Genomic DNA, 24,819 nt, shown 5'->3' with positions numbered 1-24,819 from the left:
GTCGACATGGACATAGTCAATTACTTTTGCTTTCATAAAGTGTCCTCAAAAATTGAATGTGGTCGTTAGCAAAAAATAATTTTCTAAAACATGAAAAGAATTACTTTTTTGTTATTATTTGTTCGGTTGTTTTAACGTAATTTTTATTATTTTTAGGATCTGGCGAAGGTTGAAACTCTTGACGTACGAAATTTTACCTCATGTGGTGGTGAATCAAATATTTCAAAGAATAGATACAGAGATATACTTCCTTGTAAGTCATGTAGAGATTAATAAAATTTTTGTGTGATTTGCCAGCTGCGTGTATACAATACTACAAATTTTTTTACTAGGTTAGGCACTAAACTCTGTTTGTGTTGACTCTCTTTGTCAATACCAATCGTTACAACTCGCTAAACACTAAAACGGCTGATTCTCAGCTTGTTTGTCAAAAGTTAACTTTTTTTAAATAGCCAGCAAATCTTTGACAATATGTAATAGCCGAGTGCTGGAGTCCCTGTCCATTTTGTCGGGAAAATGAACCAGGAGCTTTGTGTGATTGGGCCCATGAATGAGAAGCAGCTTTTTCGCAAAAATCTTGGAGCAACCAATACTTGTAGTTGGTTCAATTTGTGCGTTCTTTCTGTTCGCCTTTGCTCTTTTACCCAAACGCTGCATACTTTCTGTTCTCCTTTGCTCTTTTACCCAAACGATTACTCACTTATTTTTCACTATACCATATGTTCGATGTGAGTATTGTTATATTTGCATGTCTCGATATGTAAACATCTTTCTTTGATATTTTCATTTTTTGGAGTGTGATAAAAAACAATCAAATAACAACAAAAACCTCGTGTTTACATTATCTGTTAGTACTATCTCTTCTGTCTACCTCCAGTTAAGCCATTAATTTTAACTCGCAGCCTTCTAGTTTAAGATATTTAGAGGGGGTTCAAATAAACAATTGAAAATGAACTAAAAACTATCTTGTTTTTAATCTACTAGCGTTTGAAAACCACCTGTTTTTTGTTGACATCGTAGCCAGATGAAATTTTAGAAATACTTCTTCAAAGAATTAATAGCTTTCTAAGCATACTGTGTTCCACATACTCGATTAAGAGATTCATCTATTTTAGGCGCGAATTTTTTTCTCTTGAAAGTGCTGTCGTAAGCATGATTCTGCATATTATTGAACTAGTTGTATGTGTGGTCAGCATGAGTTTGCATGCTGTTGGCTTGTACCTGTTATGTTGTTTACGTGGTTCCCCCAACCTCAATGGTAGTCAGAGAATATTCCTGATGAATTTAAGCTTGGCTGAGTTCTGTGTTATGTTTTGCGAACTTGTGAAAAGCGTGGCTATGTTAATTCCGTCCGATGCAGGTCGGGATTTCGTGTCAATTGTGCAGTTGGCTGGCTTTTCCTTGATTTCTTATTTTGCTATGATTTACTTAACGATTGATCGATTCTTTGAGTTATACCTCAACTTAAAGTATCCTTTGTACTGGAACGAACGAAGAAGCCGCCATTTGATGACTTCAATGTGGGTGCTTAGTACCAGCATTGCGTTGGCGATTTGTTTTTTATTTCAGTATTGCAATGTGGATTATATTCGAATTTGTTATATCTATTTCTACCCAACTTTGGAAGCACTCTTCCTCGTTGTTGCGTTGTTTACATATGGTTACGTTATTAAGACATCGTGCAGAGTAATATCAACCAGGATGAAGATTTTACCATTACAAGAGGTGTTCGATTCAAAAAAAGTAGCGGTATTAAAGTGTAAAACAGACCGACGCTTCAAAGTTTTCCGTCATCCGACGTTTTACATACCGACGTCGTTAGTGGTGACGTTTATAATATTTTTGGTTATTCCTGATCTTTTGTATTTAGGGAATATACTAACGAAAACGTATATGTCGGACCAGTTTGAAGCTGCTATTTTTATGACGTATTTTATCTCCTTTACTTGTGATGCTGTTATTTATATCTTCTTGTCGCCGCCTGTACGATGTTTATTTATAAAGAAGTTTTTTAGAAGAAAAAATTGACTTTTATTTTTATTGTCGTTTTTGATTGGTTATATTCTTTTTCACATTTTTTCACAACCACAGCGAAAGAAAATTGTACTGATGGAGGGGTGAGGATTAGCTAGCACATGGTGGAATTCACGTTAAACCGTCTGTTCCTTATTCCGAAGTCGTCAAATTCTTATTGTTTACGTTTAAGACACACCACAGTTTTAAGAATATTGACAACCTCAAATCCACTTGCTTTCTTCCTTATTCATAATTCCATTGTTTGATTGGCAGTCCCTCATTTTCCAGCTTTTATTTTGTATAGAGAAGCGTTATCACTGTGTGTCTGAGAGACGGGTTATTGTTATGCATGATACATTTTGTAACTATTTTTTCAGGGGATCACACAAGCGTCAAGATTACAAGTCTACCCAACGATTATATTAACGCAAGTTTCATCGAGGTATGGTTTGTCTCGTGTACACACTTTTAAGTGAACACACGTCAACAAACACATTTCATATCGTGATGTGTTTCACTTTAACGCCTTGACGAATCAAAAACATCGCGAAGCCAGGAGAATTAGCTTTCGCAAATGACAGATTTATTTTTTTTTGCGGTAAATAACTTTCGCGAATGATCATTATTTGAGGAGGTTTTAAAAGAGTTGATTAACGGTGACACGACTTTCATCCTTAATGAATGACAGTGATTAAAGAAAAAATTGAGTAATAAAAATTAACTTGCGCGATTAGCCTATTTCCTACATATTTGAAGAAATAAATTTTCGCGTTTAAAGCTTTCTAACTTCTTATTTTGGCGATTTGGGTCAAAATGGCGAAAGTTTCCTCTTTTAAAGTAATCATTTTACCATCAACCCCTATATTACAAATTACTATGAAACAATCACTGAAGAAAAAAAAACAAATTATTTTTATCATATTCATGTGTACCTTCCCTTAAGGATTTAACACCGCTGTCGCCACGATACATTGCTACTCAAGGACCTATCCCACAATGCTTTGAGGATTTTTGGACCATGATATGGGAGCAAAAGTCATCTATTATTGTCATGCTAACAAACGAGATTGAAGGTCATAGGCTAAAATGTCATCGTTACTGGCAAAAGGAAATCGACACTCCTATCGAGTACGGTAATATGGTGGTGATATTGATGGACGAGACAGTGTCCTCTGCTTGGAAAATTAGAACGTTCACAATTTTAAATAAAAAGGTTTGATTTTATGTTCCATCTCATTAATGTCAGCCGTTTCAACTTCTTCTTTTTCATATTGTTACAGTATACGTACAACTTCTTTAACATATATTTGTACGTTGAAGGCTTTTTAGAAGTCTCATTAATCCTAACACTCCAAAGTGCGCCAATTGGCGTCTAAGCGAGGCCGAAATACCACGTGCCGTCTATTAGCCATAACTCGTGAGCATTTAACTTTGAGATATCAATGTTCAGGTTTACCAATCTTGAGGTGGCCAGAAATCGTGTACAGAGTCAAAAAATCGTCGGCAAAAAACAATTAAAATTTGAGAGTTTTAAAAAAATTTAGCAGGGTTAAAGTCTGTACATAAAAACAATTGTTTATTTATTTATTTATTTATTTATTTATTTATTTATTTATTTATTTATTTATTTATTTATTTATTTATTTATTTATTTATTTATTTATTTATTTATTTATTTATTTATTTATTTATTTATTTATTTTTATTTATTTATTTATTTATTTATTTTTATTTATTTTTATTTATTTATTTATTTATTTTTATTTATTTTTATTTATTTTTATTTATTTATTTTTATTTATTTATTTATTTTTATTTATTTTTATTTATTTATTTATTTATTTTTATTTATTTTTATTTATTTTTATTTATTTATTTTTATTTATTTATTTATTTTTATTTATTTATTTATTTTTATTTATTTATTTATTTATTTATTTATAGGGTGATGACACTAGGATAGTGAAGCAGCTACAGTTCACTTCATGGCCTGATTAGTAAGTACACTTGACTTCATTAAACCATACGTTATACTCTACCATTAGGTGGTGAAAATGTAGATGCCAGTACATTTACTTTGTTGTGGCAAAAATTTGATCCTAACCCAGGGTACAGTATTTGATAACATACCTACATGTGTCAACGCCATTCTCCTGAATTTTAACATCTTATATATTAATTCCCTTGCGTGAGTAAAACTGTGAGTCCACGACACGGAAATCACGGGTCACTTTCTTATGACGTGGCTGTACGCTAAAATTTAACTAAAAAGATTAGGGATGTACTTCATAGAAATCGCACATAAGCTGTAAATATATAACCCGCTGCTAATAACGATATAAATATATATACCCTTATGCCAAAAAACTCTTGGTTAGCATATACATATAGGTATCGCTACATATGAAACGGTATTAGATATTCACAAAGCATACGGACTGTTAAATGAAGTTCCTAGCATAAAACGGAAATTGTGTTTACGAAAAAGATGGCTGTTCTTTTTGAGTATTCTCTACTCTTTCATTCAAAATAAATCTTTAAAAAAACATTTGAAGAAGAGCATGGTTTTATAAATTAATCATAGCAAGGTTCTGTAAGGTTTTTTCATGTTTTATTTTAAGTTTTGATTATATTATTGTTGCCAGACATGTTTTATAGCTAGCATCATAAAAAGCCAACCACCACCAACAACTGGCTAGCTAGCTAGGAATATATATATATATATGTAGCCATGTTCTTTATACCTAGCTAAGTCTCCAGTTTATATTTAAGTAACTAGCTATTAGCTGCTGTAGCTAGCTAATGCTAGCTTTAAACTAAAGATTCCCAGTATATATATTCCCACAAAACACATCAAACGTTATTAACCCTGAAAATTTTAAACATTTTCCTGGGTTTTTTTTGGTTTGCGAAGTTATTTTCCTCCAAATATTCTGAAAATAAAGTTTAGAAATTACTTATTTTTAAAATGTATATAAATTTAATTTGTTTCAAATTGTGGGCAAGAACCTTAATCAGCATGCTAAAAGAACTGACTTTTCTTAATTTAAAATTACTAAACACAACCATTTTCTTACATTTAGTGTAAACTTTTGTGTGTATGGCTTATATTTAATACACCAAAAGAGCTACTTTGTTGATTTCAATTTTATACTCTTTGTAAGCTATTTTTTTCTTCTTTTTAACATTTCTGTTTTACCACTCAATTTTTACATTTTATAAGTTATTTGGAACAGAATGGTATGAAATAGACCAAATACCTGATCTTAGTTGTTTTTAATTTACAGGCTGTCTGTGAAACTTTAAGGGGAACATTTGGTGGAAGACAATGGCATGACATATACTGATAGAACTGATTTTTGTTGTGTTAGATGTTAAATCTGAACCTTTTTGACATTTTATGTTAATTTTGCGAGGAAGGACCATATATATATACACAGAAGAAGAATTCGATTTTACACCTTGCAAGCTTTGTTTTTCTATATTTTGTATAAATTCTTACTGGGGAGGACTTCGTGCAATATATCGAAATGACTGATCCTTCTCGATTTAAATTTGATGTGTTCTAAATCGTATATAGTTTTGGAAATTTTGTGTAAGATTTAATGGGTAAGGGCTAGATGCAATATGTCAAAAAACCTTTTTTTGTTGAATCAGAAGCACTCCCTACAACCATTCTTTTTTTTACAGTTTGTGAAGCTTTTGTGAGGAAAGAGTGTATGCAATATTATCGAAATAACTGATTTTTGTTGCAAACTGTTTTTCTTTGGCATTTTGGATTAAAATATTGTTTTAGAGGGCATATGCAGTAGATATATGTACTGAAATAGTTAAATTTTGCAAACTTTAATTTTGTCGTTACCTCTCATTTTTTACATTTTGATTAAACTTTTGTGGGAGACCGTTGGTATGCGAAGGACCAAAATAAGAGATTTTAGTATTATTTAGAATTTGTATTTTGTGTTGCAAAATTGGTGCAAAAATTGACATAAAATGAACTTATATACAGATTGATTGCTGTTGTTTAACATGACTCATTATGACTTATATATATATTTTATGAAAATTTGTGACAGAATACTATGTGAGATTTGAAATTTTGTTTACTTTATTGATAGTAAAACAGCATGCAAATTGCTAAAAGGACTTTATTAATTTTAGATTTAAACACCGTTATTTTGTTGGCATTTTGTCTAAAGTTTGGTGAGGAAGGACTGTATGCAATATATCAAATAATGTTTTATTGCATTATAATTTGTCCTTGCAAATCCCTTTTTTTACACCTTAGATAAAAAATTCTGTCAGAGGCACAATTTATTGTTTATTTTTCACATTGTGTGTCAACCTTTGGCAGGGTTTGCAATAAACTAACTGATTTTAACATATACAATGAGAGAGATTTGTGTTTGACATTGATCAGCTTTTTTGTATATATGTGGCGTTTTGAGTGATTTAAATTTTATGGGTGAGATGTATGTTGAAATGCTTTTGGAAACTTCTTTCCGAATAATTTTCGCATTTGTCAGATGGTCAGAGCAAGTAATTTTAGTAGATTTAGATTTTAAATGTCACATAAATACTGCAGTTGTTGAAAACCTTTAATTTTTTTGGTCATTTATATAATAATGCAGATGTAAGATGCGCACTGCTGTATTGTTTGTTTTTTGATGGACGCATATCTGCTACATAAATTAAATGGAATACAGTGGATTCTTCCACGGGAAACAGCTAGTTTAGATGGTAATCTATATTATAATACCCGTATACGTCTGTCCGCCCGTCTTTCTGTCACACAAAATGGTAGCTTAGCTGCGCAAGTAGCAAGAAGCACGCAATGCGGTATAAAAAGGACGGGCTAACGACTAGTTTAAATAAATTATGCTATGTAATATGAATAAATTATTTTGTTTAAAGTGTGAAGGTGAATTTCTACTTAAAACAAAATGAAAGGAAAAGATAATTGCGATTTCTGCAATCTGATTGGCGGATTGGAGCGAAAAAATTCTAAAAACAAAATAATAATTCGCAGATAGCCAATCAGATTTAAGTATTTTTCCTGTTTTCTTTCGACCCATTTTGCTCTTGAGCGTAAATTCAGATTAACTTGTGTATAAACTTTATAACAATTTTTAGCGGTACTCCAGAAACTCCCTACGAATTGCTTGCTTTCACCGAGGAGGTATATGAGTACTATCAGAAATATGATCCGTCATTTGCGTACCCCATTGTTCTACATTGCAGGTAATTTTTAAACTTTGACTCGATGAATAAAATTTCTTTTTGGTTGGTATTTATACCTTGTAAACAGTGTATACAAGTTTTCGGAAAAAAAATACTTTGTTTTTTTTTGGTTAATATGATTAACTCAATGTACACTCCTCCTTAGTGCTGGTGTAGGAAGAACTGGCTCGTTTTGTTGTATATATTCAGCCATTCGTGAAATTGAGGGACAAAATAACTTGAGTAAGTATGAATACTACTGTTCTACCGTTTCTATTAAAAAAATGTATCTCTTCGTTTGCATGGTTTAATTTCATTATTGTTCGTAAGCTGACCCAACTTCCAAATTGCCTCCCTTTTTATCGCCGTTTTTTGTGGTCAAACTAGTGAAGTTACGAGCGCTACCAGTCTAGTGTCACGGAGAGTTTTTAGTTGGTGAGTGTTGTAAAGAGAGTAAATTTATGGAACAAAGAACCGAAACCTATTATTTTTACCAATAATTATAAAAATTTTTGTTGAGATTTTGTATTCAGTTAGTTTCGCCAATACCAACCACAACGAACATATTTACTCCTTTTCAATTTTTCAATGACCAGGTGAGATTTCTTTGAAAAAACGAACCAAATTCAGAGTGAATACTGCTGGCATTAGTTTCCATATTCTATTTGTTTATAAACTTGAGTTTTTATACTTTCATATTTATTGCTTCCTCTCACTGTTGTTAAAAATAGTTTTTGATTATTGTAAACACATGATGAGTATGAATAAAAAACTCTTCACTAACCAGTTTTCCAACCCATTGGGGAACTTTCTGTTAGAGCAGAGCGTTTATTGTTGGTTTCTTTTTTTTCATTTATTATTTGTTATTTTTTTTTACATTAGTTCAAATCCCTGGAGTTGTTCGCAAGTTGAGACAATGTCGCCCACATATGGTGCAGCGAAAAGTAAGCTATCTCCACCGTGTACCTCGGTTTAATATTAATCGATAATTCTTCGTTGTTACTGTCATTAAGATCTATTTTATTTTCGAAGATTTTATTTAAAGGCCTAATGATGACGTCGTCATTTTGTTTATATTCCAGGAACAACTAATTTTTTGCTATCAAGCTATTCTTTGCTTCGCTCAACAGTTTGTGTCCACAGGTATAAATTTTTATACTTCAAAACCCACTTTTAACTTTATTCATTCTTTAGATATTTTGTTCAAATGAATGAAGTCTATATATAGCTTTTTATATATTTATTTTTTTGTCGTATTTTTTTTTACATTCGTGTTTGTTCCAGAAAGCGAGCATGGAGAAGATACATATTTTCAAATTATGAGAATAAAAAATTTACAATGGATATTTTTTTTTGATCAGTAATTTGTAAAAATGAAGAATATAAAATATTTTAACATCTGTATTTTTTCTTCAATGATCCAGCTGATCCTTGTTTTTTTACAGAAAACATGAAGTTAGAAACCACTCGTCAGCAGAGTTTTCAAAGCTCAAGTTCACTTGATACTGGTGATGACTCGTTATTTCTCTCTGCTACCAGCCAACAACTACTTAACATGAAGAACGCCAAATCTTTAGAACCATTAAGTGGAGCTGAACCGCCCGTTGATGTTGGCGGTGGCGCCCAGTCACCCAATTTACCAGAGTTGCCCAATTATCCTAGTTTGGGAATCATACCCTGCACGCCGCCATCAGCGAAGCTTACTGCTGAAAGTAATAACGAGACGACAGACTTTGACTTCAAAGATGCGGACGACTTATCGGAAGGTAGTAGTGCAAGCGCGCCAAAATTTAAAATTAATTCTGAGATCTTTCAGTCTCCAAGAACAACTGGAAGCGAACCCACTCAAGAAAACGTACCGGAAAATTAACCTTTGATAATCATCATACGTTATGTGGGTTTTTGAGAGGTTGTGAATTTTCAGCATTCTGCATTATTCTTGTATTATACTATTTCTTTCCTATTTAAACATTGTGTTATAAATTCTTGTGTATTTAGTTGAAATTTTTCTATTTTTTATTAGTCAAAAGCATTTATTTTTTAATAATTATATTGAACTTTTCATCCTTTTCTCTTGCGCTTAATTGTAGGGATAATTGGGATGCATTTTAAAGTGAAAAAAAAAATGATTACAATATGACATTCTCTTTCTCACAATACTTAATCTATTTTTCCAGCTGTTAATTCTTGCGAACAACCTGAAATTCAATGTGTAAAAAACGTCTTTATTCGTAACCCTACTATAAATTTTTTCCTTTCCGCTTTCAAGCGTCTTCTCTAAGAGTGTGTAAGTTTTAGTTTTAAATGAATTTATAACATAAATTAATTTTTTTGCTTGTTATCACATCACATTTGTTTACGTAAACAATCTTTAAATATGTGCTTTCCACAGTTATGTTTTGTATTATTATGAAGAAAAAAAGTTTCCATGTCTTTCTTCACACCCAATCACATTTGGCAACTTTTGTGTGTTTCTTTGCAAAATTCAAAATTTTCAAAATTATAATCTTTGTTAATCTTGTCTGCCAAAGATTCTTTTTCGGTTTCCGATATACGTGCTGCCGCAAAAGAAGCCCTGGGAAACGAACAAAAAACAAAATAAAAACAAAATAAAGACAGCCTTAAATCATTACCTTCTAAACTAAATTTTTGCATAAATTACGTACAACCCGGTTTATAAATTCTCATACAATTTTCTCTTCAACTACCGATGTTTTGTTGCTTCTGTTTTGTTGCGATTGCCGCAGCAGTCTCTCTGGTTTATACCATTGTTTCAGGAATATCTATCCGCTAGTTAGAGGTGTCCGCCTATTTTCAAGCTTTAATATACCGAGAACTTTTTTTCTTTTTTAGATATGTGGGAATGTTCTAGACAAAGATAAAAATAATTGTTTGACACATCACCAAAATATTAAATTTAAAGGCTCTTCCTAAAGATGATTGTGTTATTTCTAAATATTTCAAATAGCAATAAAAATAAAAATCTTCGGCATCATTTTCTGCAAGTTTCCGCTTTATAGAAAAAAAAAGGTAAACATACTCATTTCGTTTATAAAAAGTTTTCCGCAAATAACTTTCCGCTTTTTAGAAAGTTTTTAATAACACTGGCTAGGATTGGGTAGGTGTTAGTGTAATATCTGCTAATCAAAGGCGTCCGTTAATTTGAGAGAATACTTTTTCGCTTTACTCAACAGAAAATAACATTTTCTAAACTGCATGTGGGACAATAATGACGCGGTATTTAGTAGTGTGTACCGCCACACGAATATTGCGTCAAAAATAAATAAGAAAAATCCCGTGTGAGATACTTTGTTGAATACAGTGGACTTTCTATACATTGGCATTTCTTACCCTGGTGTTTAGAGTGGCGTTAATTTTCGCTGGGTGGCGTAATTAGCGCCGGCGTAAAAAGGGCCAAAAAGTTGACAAAGTTCACAAAAAGTGGCGTTAATTTTTTATTACGTATGGTGTTTCGGATATTTTTTCTTTAAAGAACATTAATTTCAGGCCTCTTGTTAACATACCTGGCATCAGTAACCAGGGTATATTGGATTAAGAAGTATATTGGATATAATTCTTGGGAATATGGGAAGAAACTAATGAAAATTTGGATAAATAAAATAAAATTGACATCAGTCTTTTTAATTCTTTCATAAATATCAAATATAAATAATAAATCAATATAAATGTTTATGTCTTGAAATGAATTTTCGCACATATTTGCTAAGCTTGTGGCTTCTGTAACAGCATCCAAAATACGTTCCTTTGAAACCGGCAATAATTATTTTTTTAAAGCTTTCAGATGATTATACATGTCAACGATCCACATTGCATGCAAGGGTTTCAGGATATTTAAGCGAACATCCACTTTAACACCACGCGGTCCAACATCTCTATTCAACTGATGCTTTGTCAGCGTACCAATCCTGATCCTTTCCTGCTAGGAAGTATTTAGCTCTCTTAAAATGAAATATCCAGTGGCTGGAACAAGTTGGTGTAATTGTTGGGTACGTATAAATCTCACCTCAGGGCATAAGTAAGTTGAAAGGACAAAATTATGACTGAAATATTAACACAAAATGTTCCAGTGATTTGACTTTATCATTAACATTTGCAATGGGTACTGAATGGGCGCTTCTTTCAGTAAAGTTTGTTTTATATAGCGCTGTACAGTCAAGTGGTGTTTGGTCAAAATTTAAAATCATTTTTAGCGATTACAGTTTTTAAAAACGGTGGTCGCTATTTTTCTTTTCCAAGTGAAAGGCAGTTCTTCGTAAAGTGCAGGGTTCACTTCACGTCTCTTTTAGAATTCCTCGTGCCCACTTTGTAGTGAGCGTTACGTTAACACTATTCTTTGCCAATTTTTCTGGACATCGTAAGCTTAGCCTCCCGTTACCAATTGCTTCACAGTTTTACATTTCATAGTTTTTCATTTCTGGTGGTAACACTAACCATGGCTGACCGTCCTTGTCTTGTCAAAGTGTGAAATATTAATTTTGTTTGTTGCATTCAAAGGTTTTTTGGTACTTCGTTTTCCAATCCTAAACAGTTCTTATTTTGAACGTAAGGTTTGGGTACTTTTGCGTTGTCCACCTTCGAGCTTCTGGGATTCCATGTTTCCAAGCATGAAAAGCTGCTGCTTTTTTTGATTTTCTCTCACATAACTTGTCTTCTCTTCTTTTGCTCTTGCCTGCGCCGTCAGTACTGAAGAAGATGAACAATCCAGGAACAGAAATGTTAAGAACGCGAACCATCCAATTTTTCATTTTTTGATGTGCAGAAATACTTTGTTATGTCCATGTTTACGTTATTCGTTGTTATTAAAAAGCACAAAATCAGGTTTCACGAAAGAAGGATCGTATTCCAAACTTAATTCGGACGTTCAAATATAGATTTATTGAAATGAAATAATATCATTCATAACATTCGAAATACAATCAGTTTATTCTTTGGAACTGCAAACTCAAAAAAATCAATTGGACGTATATATGTTTTCTTAATTTGGTATTCGACATGTACAAATTCACAGTGGAAAGTGGAAGGAGAAGATATCATGTGTATAGAGACACCATTTAGAAGAACATTGCCTTACATCAACAAGTCACGGTGTTCATAGAGACAAATAATTACAAATTAAAATTGATCCATACTGCTGCAGAGGCGTCATAAAAAGAATCGATAGAATAGGGGATGTCACTGTTGGTCACATACCGCATGAGTTATCCAGATTCGTATTTTATTGCATTCATCAATGAGTCTCAATTACAGGAACAGACCCACAGGATGTCGCCCATCGCAGAAGGAGGACTTGAAATTCCGATTGTGATTGTGATTCTCCAATGCAAATAAGGCCACATTTGGGCAAATAAAGTTGAGCAAGTTCAAATATGACAGAATAATATGATTTGGAAATGGAAATTGGATCAGAAACAAGAGAAAAAGATAAAGAAGTAGAAGTAGACAAATTAAGCGCAGAAAATGGCATAGAAGTTCAGATGAGGAGGAAGACAGAAATGAGACAACTTTGATCACAGTTTTTTCAGATTCGGGACTGGCGTAAAAAAGGCCGATAAGGTAACTGGAATAGCCACGGGGAATTAAAAATCGTTCCAGTTAGGGAGAGTTCGTGTAATAGAAAGTTCGGAAATTTAGCAGGATTTTTCTTCTTTATGGTAACAAGATCTTTCTCCGTTTAGGATAAAATATTCATATTTCTCTGGCTTGACTCGTTTTGATAACTGCCCATTGTTAAACTGTTTAAATATTATTTCTTTGTTCTTTTTCCACGTTGGTATTGTACTGGAGCAGTTTTTTTCCAACTCTTTAAAAGATTTTTTTTTTGCTCGACGTTTTGCACCATCAACAGACGCCATGATTATAAAATTTCAAAACGATAGAATGTTTACGTTTTGCTCGAATGACATTCAAACACTCATTCGACTCACTCAAGGCCTCTCACGCATGTAAATATCAAACATTCGAATCGGTTTAGACCACATTTACGTCAGATAAATGAAAAAAAGAAGCTGCTGTCACTGCATTCATTTAAAGTCCCAAATACTAAATCCGACAAAATACAAAAAATATTTCCTGAAAAGTACGCCACCAATATTTTTTTTATTGTTTGTTTCATGCTTCAGGCCCACCTCTCACGCAGGGTCATGTTAACTTGTGAACGCTTTAAAGGATTCAAAACATTTTTTAACACTTCAAATATCAATTTTCTTAAAGTTGTGTGAAAATAACTTACAATATTTACATATTTCACAGATATTACTTCTTCTGTTTTGAAAACTAAGTTTTCACTAACGCATGTCTTCAACAAATGTCGGTCGCTCCTTTGAAGCGAGTCTCGACGTGTCCATTTCACGCTGATACAATATTCTGGCAAGAAAGTACGGAATATACCAGTAATCCTTCTTCTTTTTCGCTTTCTTTTTCTTCTTTTTTCCCTTAAGAGAATTCCGAGGTGCACGCTTAGCACGTGTCAAGGATTTTGGATCAAACTGGAAATAACGATCGATTTCAGCTACTTTGTCTCTATTGCCACAAGTTACGTTGCTAAAAAAATAATGTGTCTTCGAATGATAATTGACAAAATACTATTTTTGTCCCGTTTTAAATTTCTACAATGGTTCAACGTAAAGTATTGCCAAAATACCGTGTTTTTAATCTTTAAGCTCATTTTTGAAGAACGAGAAAATGTGATGCGCGTAAAATAATTTTCTAATTTTCGAGCAGTTTTCCGATTCTTGCGCAAAAATTATTGCAAATCCGATACGTTGATTTTCTCTGGTCAAAAGTGACAACAATTTTATACCCAAGTTTATCATTACTATTGACAACACCATTTTGAGAAATTTAACAACCTAGTTCCAGCCCCGTAATTACCCAAATTGAAAAAACAGTTTTAGTAGAATTGGGAATAAAAAGAAAATTGATTGTGTACTTTTAAATGAAAGTCTTCAAAACATTCTACATGTAACACAACACATTTCTGACAAAGAAGTCAGAATAAAATTTGTCCAAAGGAAACACCCTCTAACAACTTTAATTCAGTTTGAAGAAACAAACCAACTTTTTCAAAGAATCAGACTTAAACATCCCGGTTAGAAAGATCTCCTTAAGCAGGCCATTCCAGACTAAAATACCCAATTCCACTAATTTACGAAATCCATCAAATTTTAAAAAACAAACTTAATCTTCAGAAATCCGTTGTCTTTCTTAAAAACAGACTACTGCCGATTCAATAAATATTGAAATAAAAATTATACAAACCTTGAAAATTTAAACATGCTTTTTTCTGGATTAATAAGAACGTCCGACTTGATTCTGTTATAGAAGTCATCAATAGATGGTGTCAAGTATCGTCGCTCTATGAGTTGCGTGTATCTAGCAGTAACATATTTTACCTTCATGTACTTCAAAAATTGTTCTAATTTCTGATGCCAATTCCCAGAAAGCACCGTAGCTGCAGAAAGAAGCAAATTCGTCGAGTACAATCCTCTTGACTCGCCACTGCTGGACCACTCGAAAAAATGACCACTCGAACACTTCACATTGACACACAACACAGCACCTCGAGTCTTTTTTTTCACAATAATAGCGCTCGCTCCACAACCCGGTGTTCGACATTTTTGAAAGAGTGAAAATAAAACATTGCTGTCGACTATAAATCTGTCTGTATTGGTAATATTTGTATAATTCTCTAAATTTAAGTCCTTGAATAATGAATCAGTGCAAATATTTAATGTACTTGACAGGCGTCTAACTGATAAAGGTGCCGACGGTGGAGGTGCCGATGGTGGAGATGCGGATGGCGGAATTTCACTGTCTTTAGATGAACACTCACCCATCAATAAATTTGCTGTTATCTTTGTACAACTCTCAACATTCGGGTTTTTGAAAAGCGAATTATGAGTCTCCGGTGAATTGCTATCTTGTAATCCAAACACTGGATTGGTCTGAATGTTCATAATTGAAGAATTGTCATTGGATTTATTTGTATACGTCTTATAGTTCACTGGATTGACTAGCGCATCATTACTTTGTATTGTGGGTAATCTTGCTCTCTGCAGTTCAGAAGGTGGGTTTACTTCTACTTCATTAGACACACACTCGTCCATCGAGATTACTGTGTCATATTTACTCTTTGCCAATCCATCGGAAATGTCCGGTCGTAAAGTCTTGTACCTAAAATATTAGATTTTAAAAAAAAATTTAAAATAGAAACCTGACTACTTAAAGGGAAGAAAATTGTCGGAATTTGTGGCTTTAACAATCTCCACTAAATCACATTCTCGTCAATTCGCTATTTTTTTAAAAACAGTGCAGCATTTACGTATTTAATTATGGCGAGATGCAAGCTACCCACCGATAAATATCAAACAAAAATAGCATTCACTACAACACCAGTTATCAGTTGTACCTATATCAGAGCATGTTAGGAATAGCAGCATTGTAAACCAAAAATGATACCACAACAACGAGGCTTACATTAGGAAGGGTTTCGTTTTAGTTTCCCTAAAAACCTTTTTAGGGTTGGTTTACAACCTTCAAGGCTAACAGTACGAAGCCGGTATGTTGTTGGTGTTAGTGTGTAGATTAGATCAACATTTTAAGGTATTACCGCGATGGATTGGTTGGAATGGGCTATGTTGAATGCTGTTTTCTTTTTTCCTGTCAAATAAAGGTTTTTGTTTCATATGTTGTGAATTAAATTTCACAAGTAGGGAGAGATGTTAAAATTAAAAGATTGGTTTTAGTAAAGCAAAAAGCCGCAAAATGTATTCATCGTTATTGGTTATTTTGTCAAAAGCCTTAAAATCAACAAATGCTTTATATGTCAAAGAAATTGATTATTAGAATTGTATATTCTTAATTCGACATGGATATAATTTGCCAAATGGTCAAATGTTTCAAATTTAATTTGGATTTAATTTGTCGTATTTTGAAAAAATTTCAAACTTCTCTCACATTTTCCGACGTCAAAATGTTTCTTCTTGAAGTAATTATATATGAGACATACCTTAGGTAGGATTCTTTTGCTTTTTCATTCATAAAAACCTTTTCCCCACCTTCCTCTTCTGCACTGCTTACTTTATTGATTTTATCTTCATTGGAAACTGTATTCTCCTTTTTCATTCCACTTTCTTCTATCAATAGTATAAACAGATTTTCAGTACTTTGTTCGTCTCCATCTGCAGCCAGTGCATCTTCTTTTTTATTCTCATTCTCGGTATGATTTCTGAAGATATTTATTGAAGTCTCATCACAACTTCTAAGATTATAAACATGTGATAGAATGTAAAGTTACGTTATCGTTACTATTGCTCTTCTTTTTTCTTCCCTTTTTGTTATTTATTTATTTTTTACATAAATATATACTTTGTAACTTTTTGTATGATACCTTATGTATACCTTATGGTATCTTGAATGGTGCTACAATAATTCTCGACATCCACAAAGAATGATAAATAAACAAGGAATAAGAAGCAGCACAATGTATAATAAAGATTATTAAATGTCAGAAAAATTTAGGTTGACTAAGGAAGTAAAGTTTAGTAAGTTTTGCAAAAATTAAACTTACGTTGTCAGAGATTGAAGAGGATTTGGAGAAGTCAGTGGTGAATCAGGCATGTCTTCATCACAGTAAGAAGATGCTTGCACCAAAATGCTGCTCTGTGTAGCTTTTGAAACAGATCTAAGAGTATAACAATTATCACAGTAAATAGACTCATATATCTTAGCCTCACTATTAGCACTGCCAAAAAAATAAACCGAATTTTTTAAATGGGATGAATTGTATTTTTTCATCATCATCATCATCATTCTCGGCTTAACGTCCGTTTTCCATGCTAGCATGGGTTGGACGGGGTATATTAATGACCCTCTTCTAATCTGATCTAAACTGTGTTAGATCTATAAACTCAACTTCCGCTGTATCAAGTCTGTCCTTATAACCTCCTCGGTCTGACTCTGGGCTTTGCCTCAGGAACTATCAAGTCTCTACACTTTCTTACCCAATTATCCCCCTCCATTCTTTCCAAGTGCCCAAGCCAATTCAATCTTCTTATCTGGATAACATCTTTAATTCTACGGATACTTAGCCTGCTTCTTAGCTCATCTTAACTCTTTCTGTCTCTCAGACTGGCGTTACACATCCACCTAACCATTCTCATATCATTCCTTTCTATACGGTCAAGCTCTTCCTGCTTCACTGCCCATGTCTCACTACCGTACAACATAACACTTATTACACAGGCATCATACAACCTACCTTTTACCTCAATTGACAGGGCTCTGCTAGTCAACAAAGGAAGTAACTCTCTGAACTTTTTCCAAGCAGAACCTATCCTGCAAGTAACACTTCTTCCAACACCCCCTTCCAAATATATCTATATGCCCAATATATCACCTAAGTAACAGAAGTTCTCAACTATCTCTAGTGAGCCACTGATCATTGAAGCTGGAAATACTTTATTCTCTATAATCTCATCTTTGCAACGCTTGCATACAAACTGAATGTCAGCTCTTAACCTTCCACAATCACACGAAAAAACCCAGCACTCTAAGTATTTCTGAAAAAAATGGTGCCTTAAGTCGAGTCTCACGAAAAAACCTCTAAGCCCACTGTCTCTTACGAAAAAAACAGTGCTCTAAGGTAACCTTGTCTCCTATAAAAAAAACGGCACTCTAAGTCTAATGAGTATCTTACATAAAGAAACAAGCACCAGCACCAGTTCTCTAAGTATCACTGCCAAAAAACCAGCACTAACTTTTCTGCAAAAAACCTGGCACTTTAAGCTTCAGAACACTTTCAGCTTAAAGCACCGTTAGCTCTTATATGCCATTCATGTTGATTATTTGGCAAAAAACTGCATTGTTGAGATCCAGAAGGTCTCTGATACTTCATTCAGTTAACAAATATCATTCAATTTCATAAATATCATTGCGCACATGCCATTTTTAAATTTACCTGTTCTTTAAGTGAATTTGAGCTTAAAGAACCGGTGTGCACTAGTCACGTTTAAAAGTATTTGGTTTGGTATTAGGGGATGAAAGAAGAGGTTTAGTTACGCAGAAAAAGTTTATTGCTTTATTTTATGATAATATGCTTGTGTTAGCATTTAAAACACCGACCTGTATAAGCTTATGAAGAATGGAACATTTATTTTTACTAAAGCCGTCCAACCTCCTTCCCAGGGTTATTCGACACCTTAAGGCTACCATCAAAAATATGTTATGTTCACGTCCTGAAGACCCCGTAAAAATAAGTCGGGCATTTTTTCCCGGGATTTTCAGATTGGAGCAGGCAAATTTGTTCCCAGGGCCAAAACAGTATAGAGCCACTTAACATCGTTTGTAAACCATTTTTTTGCCGCCCTGTAAACTGTCAGTAGCCACAGGAGTACCCTAAAGGATTAATTTTTACGGAAATTAATTTTCGTGAGTTTTTGTCAATTTTGCATAAATTAGTTCTGCCGAAAAAAAAAATTTTTCGTTTTTTTTTCGATTTACTGAATCGGGTTTTTATTACCAAAAGTGAGTCAATCCAAGGACGCAAACACAACATATTTTTAATGACAGCCTAATAATATTCTGAAGAAGCAGCTAGGCGTAGTAGAGCTAGGATGAACAATCATCTATGTATAAATTATTAACTTAAGACACTCACGAATGTCTTTGACAATCACAGGGCGTTTTAGTTGATTCAAACAAGTCCATTAGCTTTGTAGCAAATTCATTATGTGAAAGTTCACCCCGCAGTTCTTGCCACCTTTTATGAACCAGTGTATCCAACTTTATGGTTTTACGAAGAATATACTCGACTGACGCATACTTCTCAACGTATTTCCTTTTTCGTCCTCGACCAGTCTTTGGTTTAGATTCGTTTGGGCGATCGCTGATAAGTACTGGGGAAGCAAGGTCAAGCACATGATGCTCAGCATCGGCCATTTTGTTTCCAAAACGGCTATTGATACGTGACACAGAACTGTCATATTTTGTTTTATGCGTACGTGACTTTCACGTACGGTTTATTTTTTTTCCTAATTTTATTTTGTAGCTGCATTTGTCAAATTCGTTCCCAGCGCTTCCCAATAAAAAAAAATTAAGAGGCGCTGGGAACGAGTTTGTATGTTTGTTAAAGTTTTTTAAACACCTATTTATTAAGTTTCAACCTTATCCTATGTTAGCAACCATTTTTCTTTAGTTGCAGATACATAGCATATTCAATTATTGACTATGGTTTAGGTGCGCAGCGGAAAAAAACAGAACCGTAAAAAGTCTATCCTTCAAATTTCGCGAAAATTAGGGGTAGATATAAATATATCAACTGATAATTGAAACTTTTAATTCGTCAAAAGTGAAATAAAGGTTTCTCCATTTTGTATAATAACTAAAAACTAGAGCAAAAATCAAACTCATTTTTACTCGCGTGTGCATATTCCGTTCCATCACTTATGCTTCGAGTTTAAAAATGTTCAACCTCCTTCCCAGGGCAATTTTTCGTTTTTTTTATTAAAATTGTTTATTATAATTGACCACTAAAGGGTTCAGATTTCAGTATGGACGAGTGCTGTGTTGCATTTGCTATTTGTAATGTGCACTGTGCAGATTATGTAAGCGAGCTACTTTTGCATATATAAGTAACAGTCGTGACGTGACATATATGGGTAACAGCCGTGACGTACACAGAATTCTGTGTCCGTGAGGACGGCGCGAAAAAATGATTTCTTTGCGCCATTCGAATATTAAAAAATATAAAAATAGCCTTGGAAAGGAGGTTGCTAAAAAGTTCTTAGAATTTATACACGAAGTGAGTCAGTATCTTTTGATTTTGATTTAAAAATGATTTTCTTGTTTGTTTTTTCTTTTAACTTTATTGAAAATCGTATTATCGTACTAAAGATAAAAATCTTAACAACCGCGTTCTCAAGTCTTCTCAGGCGAAGATATCGCTTTTCCGATTTCAGAAAAGACACACGATGCGCAAATTGGGCAGAAATTTGGAAAATTCAATTTCTAAACTAAGGAACTAAATAGGAAGAAGTGAAAAATATTTCGAATTCAAAAAGTAGCTTCTGCAAAGAAACTTTTAAATTTTTTTGCGCGAATAATATTTTTTGTGTCTAATATCGTGAGATACTACATATTATTAGATCGATTTTAAAAAAAATATTTCACGATTTGCATCACGAAAGCTTTTGTCGTATTTACCAGTTCAGTTAAGTACAAAAATATTGGTGTCGTTTCCGGCGTAAAGGTGAAACGATCACTACTTATTAGGGCTTGTGTCTGTCTTTCTTTTTTGAGTGTCAAAACCCTTCGCCCAGCTTTGTATACAAATGTTGTTGTATAAGATTACGAGGGAACCACGAAGAAATGTGACATCTGATTTTTCGCACCATTTACGCCGTACGCAATATTGATTTCTTTTGTCGGTCATTTAACTTTGCTATGATATATGAAGAATTGATTGTCGCTTGTCCACTCGGATCACCCAAGCGACCAAATTTCACCTTAAAAGTTACAGCTAAAAAAACCGGCTAACAAATTGGTCACAATGGCTTTTCGCGCAGTTAACAAGTCTTTCCCCTGGACATTTTGCCTTGATGAAGTTAGCAAGGGAAATCACGGAAAAATAATAAAGTCGGTTACGTATAAATAGCCACTGCGCTTAAAAAATGCTGAGAATGCATGATGTAACGCAAAATTCAAAGATGGCAGTTCAGCTATCTCCATGCGAAGAAAAACTAGCCAGATTTAGCTTGCTTATGTGTTCTGTTTTTTAAGTATATATTTGTTCTAGGGGAAGTTATATTCTGCAATGTTTTTTTCTAAATCTAGCTAGTTGGATTGCTAAAAGGAACGCATTCACATATCTCTTGAACCACTTCTTTGCAAAGTTGACAGTGTCAGTGTAGTTAATGTTACATGGAGATGTTTTACTAATGATGGTAACATTTGCTATAACTAGTAATTCAATATGAGGCGTATGCTAGAATGCTGTTGATAGGGCACCGCTTCAGAAGCATAGGGCGGAAGTCACAAATTAATTATTAAGTGGCTGCATGACTGATGGTTTCATTGCTACATGATACGAGAGGGTGCCAAATAAGCCACATACGCATTAATAAGTGCGGGTGTTTTTGGGCGAGTTTGGAGTTTTGAAAAAATTCAAGTATTTGCCCGAAAAAACCTGCATAGTCCGGAACAACGCCCGAAAAAAACAAAACAAAAAACAGTCACTATATAATATATCTAGCTAGCTAAAACTATAAAAGCTAAAACTATAAAAACTAAAATAAACTTACTATTCAGCGATTCTATGCAGCTTTGTTGCCGTAGTGATGATTGACATTTTGCTTATTGACGAATCACATTTGTGCTACATCCGCCATTTTTAAAATTTCGCAGGGTGAGAACAAACCTAGTTCGTAGTGAGAAGAATGCTAAAAAATGTGGAAATGGAAGAATAATTAGCTAACGAAAGGTAACCATAATAAAAATATGTCTGGAAATGATGCTTCGCTATCTAGATTTTGCTCCAAAATATTATCTTTGCTCAAACTTTCTAACATTGTTCTTAAAACTCCAAAATGTGTCTAGCTCTGCACTCTCTTCACCTAAAAGACGGAAACTTTTCACCTCCAAAAAATTTGTTATGACTACAAACCGAATCGTCGAATGTGGTAGCAAAGTTGTTAGAAGAACTGTTTTTGATGGTTTTTGAAAAAGTTTACTTTATAAATAACTTACACATAAACTTTATTAACTCTTTTCTCTTCAGACGCCTTCTTCCCAGCCATTGTCCGCATGGTTTGTTACAAGGAATTGCATATCGAGAATTTTTGGTGCCAGTTCGGGAAAGTGCGTGCGGTTTCGGGGGACAACCGCCAACTTTATTTGAAAAGTCGCCTGAACTCACCTGTATATATGGGGCGTGTGCGGCTTATCGGCACCCTCTTTAATAAGCTGACCTATCCTGCGAGTTTAATAACTTTTCACCAAACTTAATTCCCGCAAAACGAATAATTTAGGTCATTCCCAGAATTCATTAAATTCCTGCGAAAAATAAAAATGACCCACCCATCTACAAAATCTAGTTAGTTTTCAATGGTGTGTTATCTTGCAGAGAAGAATGGCATGTGACAATAATTCGTCAATGGTTTATTCACAAAAGTTCGTAGAAAATGCCAATTTTGATTTTTGAAGAGTAAATTCTAAAAGTTTAGCCTTGGGATCAACTATCCAGCCATAAATATGCGTCATTATACCTATTCAATATTTGATGACAACTTGCACACCTTGTTTAATTGAAACTTCCCATTCACCAATTTAAACTAGTTCTCAGGACCCTTAGATAGAAAGCCATTTAAAAACCATCAAAATACGATTGTTGGAAGCTAAAACCTCGCTGTAAATTGTTTAAAAACCATCAAAACATGATCGTATGATGTTAAAACATCGCCGTAGATCTTTTAAAAACCATCAAAACACAATCATATGAAGCTAAAACATCACTGTAGATCGTTTATAAACCATCAAAACACGATCATATGAAGCTAAAACATTGCATTAGATCGATGTATGTAGATATTTTAAATAATTTGATAAAATTTCTTTAGAAATCGGTGCGTGTGATAAACATAATAATAATAATGGTGTTAAATGGTGATCATGGAGACTATCCCTAATTTACTTATGTCTGTGATAGCTTTCTAAAATTATCGAAATTAAAAAATAGCAAAATATGAAGTCAGAGAATGATTTAAAAAGACTTTGCAACCCTTTTTGTTAACTTAAATCTTTTTCATGTACGAAAAAAACCGTATAGTTAATAATACACAAAAATACAGTTCTTTTAATTTAGAGAGATCTTACCAAGTAAGATTTTAGATCTTTTATATGTAAAGTTTTCTTGGCAGTTTTTATAAATATATATATTATTCATTTTCATCTTACCAATGCAACCATAGTGTGTATGATATAAAGAGTGGCAGTAATGGGGAGGACAAAGTTTTATATGCCATATTATTGTATTTTTTAAATTTTTTTACATTTTTGTGGCCACCTGTTGTTTGAAAGTAGCGAATATAAGAAAATAAAAGAAAGAAGAATATCATTCAAACTTAATTTTAACATTTTTCACTGTTTTTAACAGCTTTTATTAATTTAGTCTTGGGTATTAGGTTGGGAAATACATGTCAATAACACCTAAAATGATATATACCTGCGATACTGCTCTATTACCAGAAGCAAATCACTTCAATATGCTCAACTTGATTGCAAAGATATATATAAATAGATTAAAATAACATTCAACACGAAAGAAAAATTGATTTCTAGAATTGTGTTTTAGAGAAAGGGAGGAAATCGTTATTGAGAGAAAAAAATAAAGCGAATAAGTTAAGTAAGGTTGTAGGTATTGGGTGTTTTTGAAAAACATTGATCACATTAAGTCTTAAATGTGTGTTATATGTCATTTGTTAAAGAAATGCTGCGAATATCTATGTATTTCATAATCCATCCTTAGTGCTTCAGCTTTTTAATTTACATTAAATATTGTTTGTTCCGCCAGTAGTTACAAAGTTTAATTAATGACTTTAATCATAATTTTTTTGTACCATGGGTGTAAATCCCAAGCCCTGAACTTTGGTGGAACTTGCTCTTCTTATGTTCCCCATGCCAAAACAATAGCCCCTGTAATTAATGACCAGCCTGGATAGAATTTATTCTTATATTTTCACTGTCATTTCGGAAAAGACAAAAATCCAAAAAATGTGACTTATTAAAATCCAGCTTAATCAATATTCCAGAGCAGAATTGGATCTGGGGATTTTTTGAGTTTAACAAATCTCACCTCTCAAAATAATATTTGAATTTAACAAGCTGAATCAAAAAAAGTGATTTATACAATCATTTTTTTAGATTTATTAAAATTGAATTTGACAAAATGAGTTGTGTATCACCGAAGACCTGTTTTGGAATGGACAGTTGGTAATACTATCAAAAATTCAGTCATGCAAGCACAGCAATCGCTCAACTACACCCAAGAGTTGACTTAAATATGTTAGACGTGAAATTGATTTTTGTGTGATATATATGACTGTGACTTAACAAATTTTACAAATGTGTAATTGCAATTGTATATACATCATTTATGGCCAGGTTAGGTTACAAATCCAAGAACAAGACGTATGATATACGCAAATAACCTAGCGAATAAAGTTTACAAAAAGCTGTCTATCAAAATTTTTGTTGGGTCAGTCTGGGGTAAACTGACTGACAGAAAGAAGAAAGCGAGAACGAAATTATTTATATATAGTGGAGTGTCTTTGTTTTTCTCTTACGTATTGTTGTGGAAATTTTATTTTTCACAGACTACTTTCAAGCATTTAGGAAGACTTTCATTCTGTCTATATTCACTTTTGAAAACTTTAGTGGAAACACCTTTACTTTACCAGTTAGTTAAATAAGGCTTGTGAACACTAATCTTATCTTTTTAAAAAATAAACAATATGCAGGTGCTGCATAAACTATCTCGCTATTAAAAAAACATCCACAATTCTACAATTT

The 24,819-nt window shown here is 33.2% G+C and overlaps 2 protein-coding genes across 4 annotated transcripts in view; one reads left to right on the top strand and one right to left on the bottom strand.

Annotated features, from left to right (window-relative positions):
- The window catches only part of LOC130642010 (tyrosine-protein phosphatase non-receptor type 23-like), a 32,434-nt gene extending 22,741 nt beyond the window's left edge, over positions 1-9,693 (top strand). For both annotated transcript variants that reach the window (XM_057449078.1, XM_057449077.1), the window contains 9 exons: positions 157-253; positions 2,394-2,458; positions 2,960-3,229; positions 3,961-4,013; positions 7,150-7,257; positions 7,403-7,479; positions 8,119-8,180; positions 8,319-8,379; positions 8,682-9,693. In XM_057449078.1, the coding sequence (XP_057305061.1) occupies positions 157-253; positions 2,394-2,458; positions 2,960-3,229; positions 3,961-4,013; positions 7,150-7,257; positions 7,403-7,479; positions 8,119-8,180; positions 8,319-8,379; positions 8,682-9,106 (1,218 nt within the window). In that variant the 3' untranslated portion in view covers positions 9,107-9,693. The remainder of the gene's footprint in view (positions 1-156; positions 254-2,393; positions 2,459-2,959; positions 3,230-3,960; positions 4,014-7,149; positions 7,258-7,402; positions 7,480-8,118; positions 8,181-8,318; positions 8,380-8,681) is intronic.
- Positions 9,694-13,426: 3,733 nt separating this feature from the next.
- On the bottom strand, positions 13,427-19,221 carry LOC130642012 (uncharacterized). 2 transcript variants are annotated; one of them, XM_057449080.1, is made up of 5 exons: positions 18,379-18,687; positions 16,826-16,939; positions 16,265-16,516; positions 14,515-15,429; positions 13,427-13,797 (listed from the first exon to the last, which is right to left on the bottom strand). In XM_057449080.1, exons 2-5 carry the CDS (start codon positions 16,873-16,875, stop codon positions 13,542-13,544), a joined length of 1,473 nt encoding a protein of 490 aa, XP_057305063.1. In that variant the 5' UTR covers positions 16,876-16,939; positions 18,379-18,687; the 3' UTR covers positions 13,427-13,541. The 2 variants fall into 2 exon arrangements, with proteins under 2 accessions (XP_057305063.1, XP_057305062.1); XM_057449079.1 differs by lacking the exon at positions 18,379-18,687 and adding an exon at positions 18,914-19,221 and having other exon boundaries at positions 13,432-13,797.
- Between the last annotated feature and the right edge of the window lie 5,598 nt (positions 19,222-24,819).

Source organism: Hydractinia symbiolongicarpus, chromosome 4, assembly GCF_029227915.1.
Source record: "Hydractinia symbiolongicarpus strain clone_291-10 chromosome 4, HSymV2.1, whole genome shotgun sequence".
Classification (NCBI taxonomy): domain Eukaryota; kingdom Metazoa; phylum Cnidaria; class Hydrozoa; order Anthoathecata; family Hydractiniidae; genus Hydractinia; species Hydractinia symbiolongicarpus.
The sequence above is the reverse complement of the archived record's forward strand: the minus strand, read 5'-3'. Positions and strand labels throughout refer to the sequence as shown.

Coding starts and splice junctions, on each gene's coding strand:
- LOC130642012 (XM_057449079.1), bottom strand. CDS start 19,194: ATGGCCGATGCTGAGCATCATGTGCTTGACCTTGCTTCCCCAGTACTT. Junction 16,940..18,913: donor TGTGATTGTCAAAGACATTC/GTGAGTGTCTTA, acceptor TTATACTCTTAG/ATCTGTTTCAAAAGCTACAC. Junction 15,430..16,264: donor GCAAAAGAATCCTACCTAAG/GTATGTCTCATA, acceptor CTAATATTTTAG/GTACAAGACTTTACGACCGG.